This window comes from Penaeus japonicus, unplaced genomic scaffold, assembly GCF_977035675.1.
Source record: "Penaeus japonicus unplaced genomic scaffold, GWHDUDI00000001_assembly GWHDUDI00000021, whole genome shotgun sequence".
Classification (NCBI taxonomy): domain Eukaryota; kingdom Metazoa; phylum Arthropoda; class Malacostraca; order Decapoda; family Penaeidae; genus Penaeus; species Penaeus japonicus.
Genome location: NW_028234423.1, coordinates 20,793,835 through 20,808,834, shown reverse-complemented (window position 1 = coordinate 20,808,834; position 15,000 = coordinate 20,793,835). Strand labels below are relative to the sequence as shown.

Sequence of the window (15,000 nt, the reverse complement as noted above, 5' to 3'; positions counted from 1 at the left end):
TCTATGAACTAAGACAAGGCAGCTATCAAATAATCAGTGATATAGATGCATAGAACAAAATTGTGTGAAATACAAAAATTATGTTAATGATACAGTAGCATTATAAAAATGCAAATTACTCTTTCACATCCACTACCACCACCAATTGTAAGAAAAACATGATTTTTACTGAAACCTGGTGCTGATTCTACCTATAACTAAGTATATAAAGATGCTCGAAGTTGAGGCTCACACCTCTGCCACCACCTGCTATACAAACAACAAAGAAAAATCAAGGACTCAGGCTAGAAATCCTAGGCAGGGACAAATTACAAGATGTATTTTCATGTCTCTACATACCTTCTTTTACACATTAATAATGCAATTGGTAATTTTTGGAAATGATGTTTTTTTTTTTACCCACCTGGGGCAAAAAGGTAGAAGCTAATTAACATGTGAGAGTTAAATAATTGTGATATAAACTGTTAATTCACTCACACCTTTGGCCATCTGTATATCTTATCTTATCCTTTTCACTTACTTAAGCTTTAAATAAATCCACAATTACTTCAGTTTCTACAAACTAGAACCATCCCAGGAAGTTAGAAAAATACAGATTTCCATTGTTATCATTGTTCACTTTTATTTATAGGATCACCTGAATACACAAAGCTTTTGATACAATTTTAAAGCCAGTAAACTCAGCAACATGAAAATAACAGTAAAGGTTTCATTTAATGTCATATACCATTTAATCTGAATAAACTGAAATCTTGAACATGCATCCTTCACAGAGAAACATTTGGCTAATATATACTATAAAGAAGTACTATAAGAAAAAAAATACACAAGAGAAATTTGCATCTCTTAACTATGACTGGAACAAATTTTCTGGGGTAGACCATGGATATCTTTCAACAATCAAAAAGACTGACAGAAAAGTTCAGGAGTAAAATGAGCAAAAACTTTCCAGGAAGAGAAGATCAGAAGTATGAAGGATTAGACTGTATGTTGAAGGATTGCAACATTCAATAAAACTTTGAAGGGGCACATTCACTGGGTAAAGAAAATTTCCAAGCAATAAAATGTTTATGCCTAACAGAATTTGAGCAAATACAAACAGGATTACATCACAGCCATTAATATGTGCATATAGTATGATTTACTTTATATTTTTCATTCAAAGAAATTTATCTATAATGACATTGGACTTTGAATGGGTCTCTGTTACTCAAGTTTCTGGTTGTGTAAGTGACCTACGTTCCGGTTACATCATGCAACCTGAGCATATTGCCTTGTAATGCCATTCAACCACGTTGCCACTTTTGGAGTTGCCTGCTGGGCCCACATCTCTGCCAATCGAACGACGTCTTGTTGCCTCTGTACAGAAGAAAATTTTCAATCGTTAGTATACAGATGAGTCAAGTTGTAAATCTGAAAATTGGACATTACTGGCAAAACAAATATGTGACATTTATATGATACAACTTTCCTGTTCTCCCACCTGTGCATGACCTGCAGCCACCCTAGCAGCCACCAGCATGGCCCAAGCCTCAGCTGATCCCGGACACATGAGGACTGCCCGCTGAGCTTCCCGAAGACTAGCACGATTTTGGCTTTTCTTGGCTCCTTCAGATCCTAATGTAGCTAAGACACTTGCCACAGAATCCTGAAACAGAAGCAAATGAGGGTGACCAGTTCTTTCCATCACATTACAAATGGACTGCATAATATACATGAATTGTCAGTTATAAAGAAAAATTCAAACCTGTGCAATAGTCTTGTGTTGGCCAGCTGCCTGTGCTAGCTTTGTTGCAGAGGCAGCACAGGCAGCAGCTGCCACACACTGGCCTTGGCTACTTTCTGAGGACGAGGGAGCCATGGTTAGGAGGTGCCGTGCCAGTGACTGCCATAAGGGAGCACTAGCTGGGTGCTGGTGGATGGCTTTGCTCAGGATTAACTTGGCTTCCTTCATGTTACTCTGAGGAAATAGTCAAACTTCAATATAAAAAGATATAAAAAGTGTCATAAACATACTCTACAATATATCTTCCAAACTGTCCACGTTACTTCATAAAAGTCTAGAATAAATATGAAGAACATGAACTCCATCTCACAACCTTCAAAGAAGAGTTGCCTACCCGTGCAGTGGCTTCTGCTGCTCTGAGGAAGGTGACATGATGGACATACTCTGGGTTGTGCTCATAGGGCCTCAGTTCAGCCAAAGCTGCTCCAGTAAGTACCGCATCCCCAGAAATTAGTCCCAAAGCTGCAAGAGCAAACAACCCACGCACCGATGCACCTTTCAACTGGGACCTAAAATTTGGAAAGCTAGATTGGTAACAGATTCGCCCAAAGATTAAACAGTCAAATACAGACAAGTAGTGTGACATACAGAATTATGGATGGCATGATTTACCACGATAGATTATGCTGAAATTTATAATATATATAAATTTGTTAATTTGTTGTAACCCAATACACAGATATCATAACAAATCTAGCCAAGATATTCCCACTATAGACGTCTAAAACAGCAATAATTATCTATTTTTGAACCTGTCATCTTTACCAACTAATAAGATTCAGAATGCCATAAAAAATAGAATGAGATTTATAGATTTCAAAAGGAAATGAGGAGGGAAGAGAAAAAAAAATACAAGAAAATATATAGTTGCAAATGAAAATAGCAATGAAGACACAGCAGCAACAAGCAGACTAAGCATAATCTCACCCTTGGAAGAGGAGCTTCTTTGCTTCCTCAGAGTTCTGGAACTTGTACTGCAGGGAAGCCAAGGCAACGAGAATGTGCGATTTCTGCGCATCGTCTGGAGCCAGCCAGTGGAGGGCTGCTGTGTAGGCACTGTAGGCCTCCTCAAATTTACCCGCTGGCAAGGGGAAGGAGATAGGTAAACTTTTATGGCTGGTTACTAAGAGGTCTGGTCTTCTAGCTAAGTTTTTCACAACAAAGGAATATCAAAAGTAACTTGATGTAACACAGTAACAAAGCTACAGATTAAAAAAAAAAAAAATTGATATTACACTCTGACACAATATTAAATTGAATCAAGCATTCAAAAAAAAAAAAAAAATCTTACATAGAGGACCATGTTACCCCTTTTATGTTCAGTAATAATACTAAGTGACATCTACATATCAATTCAATGTTAACCCACACAGGACGGGTGGTACAGCATGTGTACCGCGCATTCAAAAGCCCAGTTGCCGGGCGGCACAGTATTGTGCCAGCCATTCAATTGATTTAGGCCTAATAATTCGAACGCCCCGGCATTTGGACATTCTAGGCTAGAATTCCCCCGTCGGGAATGGGTTAACAAAGACCTCCTCACACAAAATGGATAAAATCGTATTATACAAAATTAATAATCAAAGACACTTCGATGATTAAACAAAAAGCATCTTACTAAGACCTAATAACACATAGGGAAAATGTCACCTTTTAAGCTGGCCAGAGCCAACCCACACTGAGTAAAGTAATCTGGCTCTTTAATGGCACCATACTGCTGCATGGCCTCCTCTACCATGCCCTGGGCAGTGAGCGTTCTTCCCAGGTTGCAGTGAACACCATCCAAAAACTTTGTGTCAGGCTGTGAAAAAAAAGAAGGAATTATCAAATACTCAATAAAAATTCTAAAAGAGAAACAAAGAAAACATAGTTTCACTGATCTAAAACTCATGACATAGAGAATGATTAGTTAAAAGTATTGGTCTTTCATATTCCTTGTTGCAGAATAAGTTTACTAGCGTCCTTTTCAATGACAAATCAAGATACCAGCCTTACTTTAGTAGTATAAAATATTGTTCCACCTTCCACTTGCACAGGTTTTTATAAGCCTTTATCATACTGCAACAGCTTAGAGTAAAAATACCTGTTGAGGACACTCCTTAACCCTCTCTGGACGGGTGGTACACTACTGTACCGCTCATTCAAAAGCCCAGTGGCCGGGCGGTACAATATTGTGTCAGCCATTTAATTGATTTAGGCCTAAGCGCTCGAAAGCCCCGGCATTGTGACATTCAAGGCTGGAATGCCCTCGTCGTGAGTGGGTTAATTTGTATCTTATTTTTTCATATGAATATTTTGTTGGATCTAACAACTTTTAAACAAAAATAGTTTCCATTTATAGGGTCACCCTTATTCATGACTGTTCAGTACCAAAATAAAATGAAAATTCTGCCTTAATTTTCACTGTACATCTCATGAGTAAGGATGGCTGGGGTCCATAAGGCACTGCGCTGATGCCAATATATATATACATATATACATATGTACATATGTACATATATACATATATACATACATACATACATATATACATATATGTATGTATACATACATATATACATATATACATACATATATATATACATATATACATACATATATACATATATACATATAAAATGACAAAACAACCGGATAACTTAACCAACTTACAAAACTAAAACAAAAAATAAACAAGTTCAAAACCAACTTCAGCATACTCTAAGGACTTTCCTCACCTCATCCGACTGCATCAGTGCCGCGAGAGCCATCTCATAGGCCCTGGCAGCTGATTGGTAGAGACCCATCATCTCCAGCATCAGTCCTGCCATGTTCAGACCCACAGGATCCCGTTCCTCTTCCCTGTGAGAGACGGTTCACGGTTCACATTTTAATGAACATGAGTATAAACTACCATGGATAACAGGATATGTTGAAAAGAAATGAAAAGGAAAGAAAGAAATAAGAAAGCAGTGGGTTATGCATGAGGAAAGCTACATGGTATGATGTATACATAATCATTTCTCTTCAAAATGGATATATAGGTAAGTTGATAGATAAATTCCGTGCCACACCTAAGCAAGCCAACACCTCGTCTGCCACAATCATACACAGGCTGTCGAAAACTGGCTAGCTTTTCCCCCTGTGAGATGTATGTAGTGTTGATTTCTGATACTGTTTGGCAAGTCACCTCCAGCGATGCCTGCCAAATATGCCCCATGTCCCCATGTACCTTTTAGACCCTTCTCTACCTCAGCCAACAATATAGTCATGTTCCCTGTCACTTTCTCCTTGTGAATGGAACCTAGTCAGTGTGAATCTTATCTTGCATGGTCTTATGCAAACTAACCCACCCCATCCTTGAAAAAAACAGGCCTTAAATGCTGTTGAGGGAATAGACATGCTGAAAGTTTTGCGGCCTTTGGGGGGCACACACATGCACGCACGGACGCACGGACGCACGGACGCACGCACATATATATATATATATATATATATATATATATATATATATATATATATATATATATATATATATATATTATATATATATATATATATATATATATATTATATATATATATATATATATTATATATATATATATATATATATATATATTATATATATATATATATATATATTATATATATATTATATATATATATATATATATATATATATATATATATATATATTATATATATATATATATATATATATATATATATATATATATATATATATTATATATATATATATATATATATATATATAATATATATATATATATATATATATATATATATATATATATATATATATATATATATATATATATATATATATATATATATTATATATATATATATATATATATATATATATATATATATATATATATATATATATATATATATATATATATATATATATATATATATATATATATATATCTTATATATATATATATATATATATATATATATATATATATTTATATATATATATATATATATATATATATATATATATATATATATAATATATATATATATATATAGATATATATACATACAAGAAAAACTTTAATATACATACCTAGTGTAATAAACCATACAGTCCGTTACTTTAGGAAGGGCCTGTTTCACAGCCTCATTCACTCTTGGTTTCTTTTCATTGATAACATCACAAGCAAGCTGGCTAACATGATGGGCATATCCCATGCAACTCTCAACCTGGATGCCCAGCATTGTGGTGTGTCTGAAGAGATCAAAGGCTTCATAGTGGCCCACAGCCTCTGCTACAAGGGCCTGGAGGAAGGAGAAGCAGGAGTTCAAGTTTGGGTAACTTCACAGCACTTACATGAGAAAGTACTCTGCCATCTGAAACCCTATAAAGTTAGGCACAATGAGCCTCTCCTCAATACTTCTCCCCATCAAATTAATCAGGTCCTTTGCATTCACCTGCCTATCTTGTATCCAATGAGAAAAGTGATTGTGACTGGTCATGGATATAAAGTGAGCTGTGCCAACTAATAAGGACATACAAATACAATCTTCCAGTCTGGTTCACACAAAAAAGTTGAGAGAGAGCTCTAAAATTACAATCTAGCCAATGGAATATATATCTTACAATTACCAAAAACAAAATTACAAAAGAAAGTTCTTCTACATTTATGCAGATGAGGAATATTATCAATATCAATGTAATCCCCTGTTGATTTACAACAGGAAAGTTAGTATCTACTTTTCCATGCAAATGCCATTTTTATATCATAAATGACAACTATAAAATAAACTCTACAACTACACATGTAATCAAAAGGCATCAGAACAGTCTAAAATACAGAAGCCATAATACAAAAATTACAAATCCTCTACCTGGCCAACCCAGCAGGTGACAAATGATGGGTCGAGGGCCTGAGCAACAGAGAAAGCTTCATGGGCAAGTCTTGGCTCGTCGTGGACTAGGTAAAAGGCCCCAAGGTGTGTCCAGTTTACAGCTGTAGGCTGATATTCTGTTGATTTGATCAGTGCATGCTGTGCTAGTTTCAGCTCTCCCAAAGCTGGAAGAAAATGTCTTTGTTATTGTTATGTGGAGGTTGAGGTAGCCTCTATGCACTTTTCCTTCTTTTGTTATCTTTAATCCCTACAGATGAAGACATGGGCAAACCATACTAATATTCTACAAAAAGCCAGAAAATTTATTGTAATGTTTTTAATCTTCATAAAGTAGATTTTGATCAGTAGATTCTAAAACATCAAATCTTTTATTTGTGCAGATTGCATGAGAATAAATTAATGTGATTATTTATAGTTCTGTGTCAGATTATATGATGATGCATCCTTTTGGAGTTAACATGCTTTTTACTTATCAAATCATACATTATAAAAGAAAATACAAAATTGAACTTAGCCTTTCTTAGGTACATGACAGACCACTGCAAAAAAAATCTAAATACTGAATGATAAAAAACATGAACAGTTTTAATCAAATCAAATCAAATAAATGTATATGCAAATGCAAAAAACTTTAATGTTTCAAATGTCTTGGTATATTTAGAATTAGGCACAAAAAGGATGATGCATTCTTCAATTGTATATTAATCCAGGTCACAAAAAAGCAATAACCCCTAAATAAAAATACCAAGAGTCAACCATACAGACATATTAGCAAGAGAACTATCTCTCCTGCACATGATAAGGACCAATCCCTATGCCTAACCTATACAGCCTTCTCTACCTTTGTGCGATGCAACAAGGCCAAGGGAATTCCAGATCTTCCCACTGGTCGGTTCAAGTGCTAAGCTCTTCCTAAGAGCTGCCTGTGAGCGCTCCATAAGACTTTTGATGGCTGCTTCATCTGCCTTCTTGTCCTGCTCCATCACACACCCTTGAAGGTACGTGTTTACTGCTAGGTCATGCCACAGACTTGCATCATTGCTGGCGATCTGAAGGGCCACTGCGTAGCATCTGTAGTGGAGAGACAAAGAGATGCTTACTTCTCACCTACATTGGTTAATGACAATGCACAGAGCACTGGTCAGCACTGAGTGAGTATATGTACACAACCATTTACCTGATCAAGAAAACTAAAGTTCCTAGTTGTTAAAAATAATATGCTAAATACTTCTCTTTGGAATCTGTGCAGAGAAATTGATACTTATGTGCCCTATTCTTAAAAAAAAACAAAAAAACTTCTTAACCCTCTCTGGACGGGTGGTACAGTACTGTACCGTGCATTCAAAAGCCCAGTGGCCGGGCGGCACAGTATTGTGCCAGCCATTTAATTGATTTAGGCCTAATAATTCGAACGCCCCGGCATTGGGACATTCAAGGCTGGAATGCCCCCGTCGTAAGTGGGTTAATACCCCATAAAGATTCATAAACACTTGTCTCTGAACATTGCACATGTTTTTATGCATGCTTTGAAGCACCACTGTCCTGAATATTGTTTGAAAATATATTGGTAGCTCTGCTGTGGATGTTACTGCTACACCTAAACATGTATCTCAGCAGGTCGTTATTATGTGGTGGGCAACAGAGTTTCTTAAAAAATGAAATAGGCAAGGCAACAGGTTCTATGTCTGATAGACACTTATCAGTGTTAACCTTTACCCTAAGGTCCTACTGACCATGAATATAAAAACAATGGTGTGGACATAGAGATTAACAATGCTATAGATGTACATTCATGTGGATTGTGTGTTAGTTTCCAATTGGTTCCAGTACTTGCCCAAAAACAGTCATCAGACACTAATTCATAAATGTTCAAAGCCTGTTTGGATCCTGTTTCTATCATGATTAAAACACCTTTGTAGCAGATTCAGACAAAGTTCAGGGGAAGCATATCCAGGCCTTATCACGGCTCACCAAAGACCAACCAGCCCTCTCACCTGGCACCCAACTGCAGAACCTGGAGTTTGTCCACTTCCATCATTTCCTGCAGGTCCTCTACCTCCCTGTTCATGAGCTTGGCAGGAACAGTGAAAGTGGCAAGGGATGGAGGGATGGGGAAGAGGAGGCTGCACGCGTCTCCCAACAGCTTCCAGATGGAGGAACTCTCTGGCTTTATGCTCGCCGCCCTGTTCAGGTAAACATGGTGAGCACAGAAACATAAGGAATTTACTTTATAATTCAAATAGATATACTTTTCTACAAAAAGGCAAATTGATAATCATGAAATCTAGGATGACTATTAAAAGCAACAACTATGAGGGTGATATTAATGGTGATGGTGATACAATGGAGATGGTATTAGTGATGGTGGTGATAATGAGAATAATATTAATGATAATGTTTATAACAACAATGGTTAATAAAACATAAACAATATTACTGCAAGAATGATACTAGCAAAAAAAAAAAAAAAAAAAAAAAAAAAAAAAAAAAAAAAAAAAAAAAAATTCTCTCAACCCACCTCATAAGATGGGGAATCGCTCGCACACAATCATCCTTCAAGTTAATGTGGAAAAACTGCTCATAAGACCTGCGGGCATCAGCTACCAGTGCCTCAGCCAATCCCACCAAGGACACCACCTGCACGGCTGGAATGGGATCACGCTCCAATACTGCTTCATAATCCTCTATGGCTTCCAAGTTCTCTCCAACCATCTGGAGATTGACATTCATCCTAAGTGCTTATATTGGGTAACTCCACAAAGAAAAAGAGAAATTTTTCCAAAAGAAAAAAAAGGTAAACTGGTCAAAGTATTTCCTATTCCATCCCTAAAAATATTGAGCTGTTACAACATCCTTTCTGCATTTTACCTGCTTGATGTGGGCAATCTGGTAGAGTGGGTAGAGGGCATTAGGATTGATCTCCGATGCCTTTGTAAACACTTTCAGGGCAGCCGTGTGGGCACCATAGGCCAGGTAGGCATCACCTAGACACTCATAGCTGGCACTGTGAAGAGAGGGGGCATTAAGGTGATCCTGCTGTGTAGTTATCATAACAGACATATCCAATTGCCTATAATTACTTCTATTTTGCTTTCATATAATTTCTTGATATAAATATATCATTAGTTAACCAATTGCTTAATAAAAAAAAGAATAAATAAAACCTAAAGGAAAAAATACAATAAAAGGTACTGAACAAACCTGTCATTCGGGTTGATGGTCAGGGTGCAGTGGAATGCTTGAATTGCTTTGTCATATTCATGCAGAGCAAGATGGTGGAGCCCTAGCCTAAGCCAGGCCCAAGCACATGACGCCCGGCCTGCTTCGCTTGTGACACGTCTCAGAAGGCGAATATTGGCATCCTGGAGAATGAAGCACAAGACCCATGAACAAAGTGAGAACCAACTCCTTGCAACCATCAATTCCCTCTATTTCAATATCTAAATTAACTTATATCATCAAATATAATAAATATGGCCAGATATGTTATTTTTACATAGGCAAATTATCAATTCAAAATGTATATCATAATATTTACCTAAACATTCATTGGTTCTGCATGGAAATAAATCATGTTTAAACGCTATGTAATCCTAATAGTGTACAGTGCCTCCTACAAGGACAAACAAGATGAACGAAACACTCACATGCTCTCCCAGAATCCTGTACATGTCTGACAGGGCAGCTCCAGTGTCATCGTCACAGGGATTAATGGAGAGAGCTTTCTCGTAACACTTCAGAGCTTTGGGCATGTTGTCCTGACGTCTGAAGAAATGGCCTAGATACAGGAAGGCTTGGCCTAGAGTAGGATCCAACTTCCCCGCTCTCATGCAGCAGATCTGGGCTTTCTTCAAGTCGCCCATTTCAAAGTACAGACGGCCCATTTCCAGTTGACCTTCTCCTACAGATGGTTCTTCCTATAATAAGAGAAGCTCAGTTTCATAGTTACCTTCAAATACTCTTTAAGTAATATTTCAACTAAGATTTTTTCTGACTTTAGTTAATAGGAACCCAGAAATTGTATGAATTTCCTTCAAGTTCAAATGAATATTATCATTTGGTTGTACCCACTTATCCAGCATTTCTTCTGTCACAGAGTAATATAAATAGCTAATAACACACTACAATTTCAACAGTGTAATGAATAATATGGAATATTCAATTATGAAAGAAAACCAAGGTCAATAACTATGACAAAAATGGCCTATCAACATACCTCTACATATTCCAAGAGCAACTGTAATGCCTCTTGGCTCTCCCCGCATGATCTGTGCAGTATGGCCAAGAGGAGCTTGAGTCGTGGTTGTTTGCCATGAGCAGACTGTAGCCTCTCTATTTCATCCCTAGCTTCATCAAACTCCTTCAGCTTGATTCTACTCCTCACAAGCAAGATTCCACTCTCCAGATCTGTACCAGCCAGCTATAAAGAAAAGTTAGTCTTCATATTAATAAACACAAAAAAAAATTAATTAAAAATGAATAAATAAATAAATAAATATCAGCCTGAGACTTTCAAATTGTCTCATCTTTTGACAGTGTATGTGAGAATAAAGGGGAAACACATAAGCATGCCTGTTCCTTGTCTCTCCTATTTCTTTCCGAGGTTACTTTACCAAAGCAAATACATCAGTCATTACTCACAAACAATAACTATCTCCACCATAAATCCTCAGAGAAGAATTTCCTCAAAATTTTAACCAAATAAAAAGGAAACCGATTAAAACAAGCACAAGCTCCTACCTCATCTAGAATGGCTACAGCTTGCTTGAGGTGATTCACATGACCCATATAAAACAACGCCTTCGCCTGCATGAGGTGCATCTTGATAGAGTAGGACTCAAGATCTTCATCGTCAGGAATGGTAACTTTGGATTCAGACTTCAAGATGTTGATTATTTTCTTGCAAGACACCTCTACCCCGGGCCAATCATTGGTTTTCTCTTGCACTATCACCAGCAGCCTCCATCCCAACAAGTTGTTTGAGACGCGCTCGGCACCTGTTCCAGGGAGCAAGGCATAAAGGCTGATCACGCATATGAATACTTTAATATCATTTCTTATTCATCTGCATTTTATTATGATCATCATTATCATTATCATTATCAACATTTCTCATCATCAGTTTTATTATCATACTTTTCTTAATAAAATGATGATGATGATGATGATGATGATGATGATGATGATGATGATGATGATGATGATGATGATGATGATGATGATGATGATGATGATGATGATGATGATGATGATGATGATGATGATGATGATGATGATGATGATGATGATGATGATGATGATGATGATGATGATGGAACAGAAAAGAAGCAAGCAAGAGACAATTAGCAAAGGGCAAGCCTTACCAACTCTGAGATATGCTTTGGCTTCTTCCATCTTGTTCTCAAGCTTACAAGTCAACCCCATGGCAAGGTTACCCCACGGCGAGGCCTTGTTCATGGTCAAGAGTTTTGCATTATATTCCGACATTTCCTCTTCACTTAGGGGGAACTTGTCTGCAAAGAATTTCAGATAAAGTTGGGGGCAAAGGACACTTCTACATTATAATAAGAAATTATAAGGAATACACTTTTGAAAAATCATCTTATGACAGGGCCAGTAACAGCAGAAATCAAATTGAAGATGCATCACCCTCACCTTCATCTTCTATCGGAAACGCCTTCATCTCCACAAACACGCGACATATCCATTCTAATGGGTAATACGTTGGGAATATATTCAACATATTCTGTGCGGCTACGATCAACTTTGGGAGCTTCCTCAAGCGGTACAATATCCGCAGGTAGCACTGGTAGTTGCTCTCATTCTCACCCAGGACCGATTCATTAAGGATGTGCTCTAGCGCTTCCTCCAGCTGAGATTTCGCAAAAAAAGGGAAATGAAAAAATAAATTGGGATTCGGTTAGATTTATCAGTAAGGAGGATATAGCGCATGAATGAAGAGGGATTAAAAGAAAGAGTAGGAGGAGGAGGAGAATGAGGAAGAGGAGGAGAAGAATGAGGAAGAGGAGGAGGAGAATGAGGAAGAGGAGGAGGAGAATGAGGAAGAGGAGGAGAATGAGAAAGAGGAAAAATTGACCAAGAAAAAAGGTAATTGAAGCAAGAATAAAAAAGGTAATAAAGAAAAATATCAATCCTATATAAGGAAACATTTGCAACCTATGAAGTAAACCAATGTCAAAGCAGAGGTTTTCCTTTCACATTCTGAACTCTGCTCCTCCCTCCCACCTCTACATGGTAAGTCAAACATTTCTCCTGCCTTGGTAAATCCAAAACACATGAAAAACAACACCTTAAAAATCATCAAACTCAGACCTTAAACACTTCATACCATAGCAACCCTTGCCTAATACCAACACTAACACCAACACCCCAAGTACACCCTAAGTAACTAAGGCCAGAGCATACTTCCACATCCCAAGTAGCTCCCCAAGCCTCACCTTCAGAGCCTCTTCTTCCGACATTTCCTTAATGCCTGAGAGAATTTGTGCAATGCTTCGCCAGGTTTCAGTAACCTTGGCAGGTTCATTGAGGCGGGTCACCAGTTCCCGTAGTGTTTCAGCAGCAGATACAGGTTCCTCTTTCTCAAGGTATACTGTGGCAATCTTGCGGTAAACGTTGTCCAGTTTCTCGTTATCACTGGCGTTGCGGAAAAATTTTGAACATTAACATTGATGTATTTTTTAACTGAACACAATGTACTGAATGCAAGGTAGACATGATCTCAAGTGAGAGATACATTTACCTTTGCTAACACTCCTAGCATAGTTCAATTTACTCTCTCAATTCTTAAACAGCTTACAAAAAAACACAAACGTTCTAGGTTATCCAAATATTACCCTGCTTTACAAATATTGTATTTTAAATTCATTAAAAACAGAAATTTGACAGATTTACAAAACAATAAACAATTGACTAAGATGATCTACATCTCGGCTATAAAAAGGAGAAACATCACGCTAATGTTTACTTGCTAATCTTGAAAACACTATTTTGGGCAATTTCACAATCATCAGACTACTGAAGCACTAAGTATGCAGGCTAATCATTCTGTTATAGAGCTGATTACTCAACGTGGCCTAATAATCATATCTTTGAGATACAAAACTCAATGTATAGCAATTTATTAAAATATATAAAATTGTGATATAATATTAAGTCTAAATATATTTACGAACCAGTGACTGAATATCAATACCAGCATAAGAATGTTACCCTTTCATCCCTTTCTACACAGCAGCAAACCTACTCACTCTTTGATAAAGTCCTTTAATCTTGTGTATATTGTGATGGTCTCCTCATGCGTGATAATGTCTGCCTGTTTGTCACAAAGGACTGACAGACCCTGCCATGCCACTGGGCTCTCTGCATCCACTTGTGTTGCCATCTGGAGGAGTGGGTGAAAAAGGTCTTCTCAAAGTGACTGTTCTTCAAAATAAATATTTTCTCCTTCAGGAGATGATCTTTTGATGTGACACTTCTCTCCACATAAGTGAAGTCTCTCTGAAGTAGTGGCTAATCTCCAAGAAGTTGTATTATATTACACATTCTGCATTTCAAATCACATCTTTCTCTCTATATAAAAAATAAATAAATAAATAAAAAACTTACCATGAGAGCCTTTTTTGAATCCCCCAACTTCCCCAGTTCCTGGCATGCTCGACCAAAAAGGACCAGCGCATTGTAGTTTTTTCTGTCATGTTTTAGGGCAACCTGTGAAAGACAGTGGAGAATGAAGATCTTCAAATCATGGTGAATAACCTAGCATAATATTTACCAAAAAATATTCAGGTTGAAGACATAGCTAAAGCTGTTAGTTAAAAAAGGTATTTCTGCCTGATCTTACCTTACACTGTTTACTAACTTCTTCAAAGTTGTTCTCTTTCATGGCCTTTTTGGCCTCTTTCAAGGCCTGTTTAACCTCTGCCATTTTTCTGTGAGAAGAGAAAGAGAGATCATTTCAAAGAAGGTTCATGCTTCTCATTTCATCAGTAGTAGTAAATGGTTCATATGTAACAACTAATCTTATCATAACTCAAAGTGGACGTGTGTCATGACATAAATGATGCACAAATTTTTTGCTTGACAGCAGAAATTGTGACATACGAGACAATAGTTGGCATGCCATATTTGACATTGGGGAAGTGTGAATCACTGTGTCGCTTTATTATACTATGAATAATAACTCTATTTAGTGAGTGATGACGACAATTGCATTCATAATTACTATAATAGCCATAATATTAAGCAAAATCGTTTTGATCTAATATCCAAAACATAGATGGCACCACTTTCTCCAAGCACCAGCAGAAG

The 15,000-nt window shown here is 37.0% G+C and overlaps 1 protein-coding gene across 1 annotated transcript in view; it reads right to left on the bottom strand.

Annotated features, from left to right (window-relative positions):
* Window positions 1-596: 596 nt before the first annotated feature.
* The window catches only part of LOC122256333 (tetratricopeptide repeat protein 37), a 17,314-nt gene continuing 2,910 nt past the window's right edge, over window positions 597-15,000 (bottom strand). Inside the window, exons 2-24 of the mRNA XM_043020949.2 lie at window positions 14,534-14,621; window positions 14,299-14,400; window positions 13,941-14,074; window positions 13,128-13,326; window positions 12,325-12,541; window positions 12,033-12,182; window positions 11,410-11,666; window positions 10,886-11,089; window positions 10,317-10,586; window positions 9,871-10,031; window positions 9,538-9,673; window positions 9,188-9,381; window positions 8,664-8,852; window positions 7,511-7,740; window positions 6,649-6,833; window positions 5,867-6,078; window positions 4,504-4,627; window positions 3,437-3,587; window positions 2,714-2,867; window positions 2,121-2,295; window positions 1,748-1,960; window positions 1,484-1,648; window positions 597-1,359 (exon numbers count right to left, since the gene is read on the bottom strand). Coding sequence (XP_042876883.2) covers window positions 1,252-1,359; window positions 1,484-1,648; window positions 1,748-1,960; window positions 2,121-2,295; window positions 2,714-2,867; window positions 3,437-3,587; window positions 4,504-4,627; window positions 5,867-6,078; window positions 6,649-6,833; window positions 7,511-7,740; window positions 8,664-8,852; window positions 9,188-9,381; window positions 9,538-9,673; window positions 9,871-10,031; window positions 10,317-10,586; window positions 10,886-11,089; window positions 11,410-11,666; window positions 12,033-12,182; window positions 12,325-12,541; window positions 13,128-13,326; window positions 13,941-14,074; window positions 14,299-14,400; window positions 14,534-14,617 — 4,014 coding nt within the window. The 5' untranslated portion in view covers window positions 14,618-14,621 and the 3' untranslated portion in view covers window positions 597-1,251. The remainder of the gene's footprint in view (window positions 1,360-1,483; window positions 1,649-1,747; window positions 1,961-2,120; window positions 2,296-2,713; window positions 2,868-3,436; window positions 3,588-4,503; window positions 4,628-5,866; window positions 6,079-6,648; window positions 6,834-7,510; window positions 7,741-8,663; window positions 8,853-9,187; window positions 9,382-9,537; window positions 9,674-9,870; window positions 10,032-10,316; window positions 10,587-10,885; window positions 11,090-11,409; window positions 11,667-12,032; window positions 12,183-12,324; window positions 12,542-13,127; window positions 13,327-13,940; window positions 14,075-14,298; window positions 14,401-14,533; window positions 14,622-15,000) is intronic.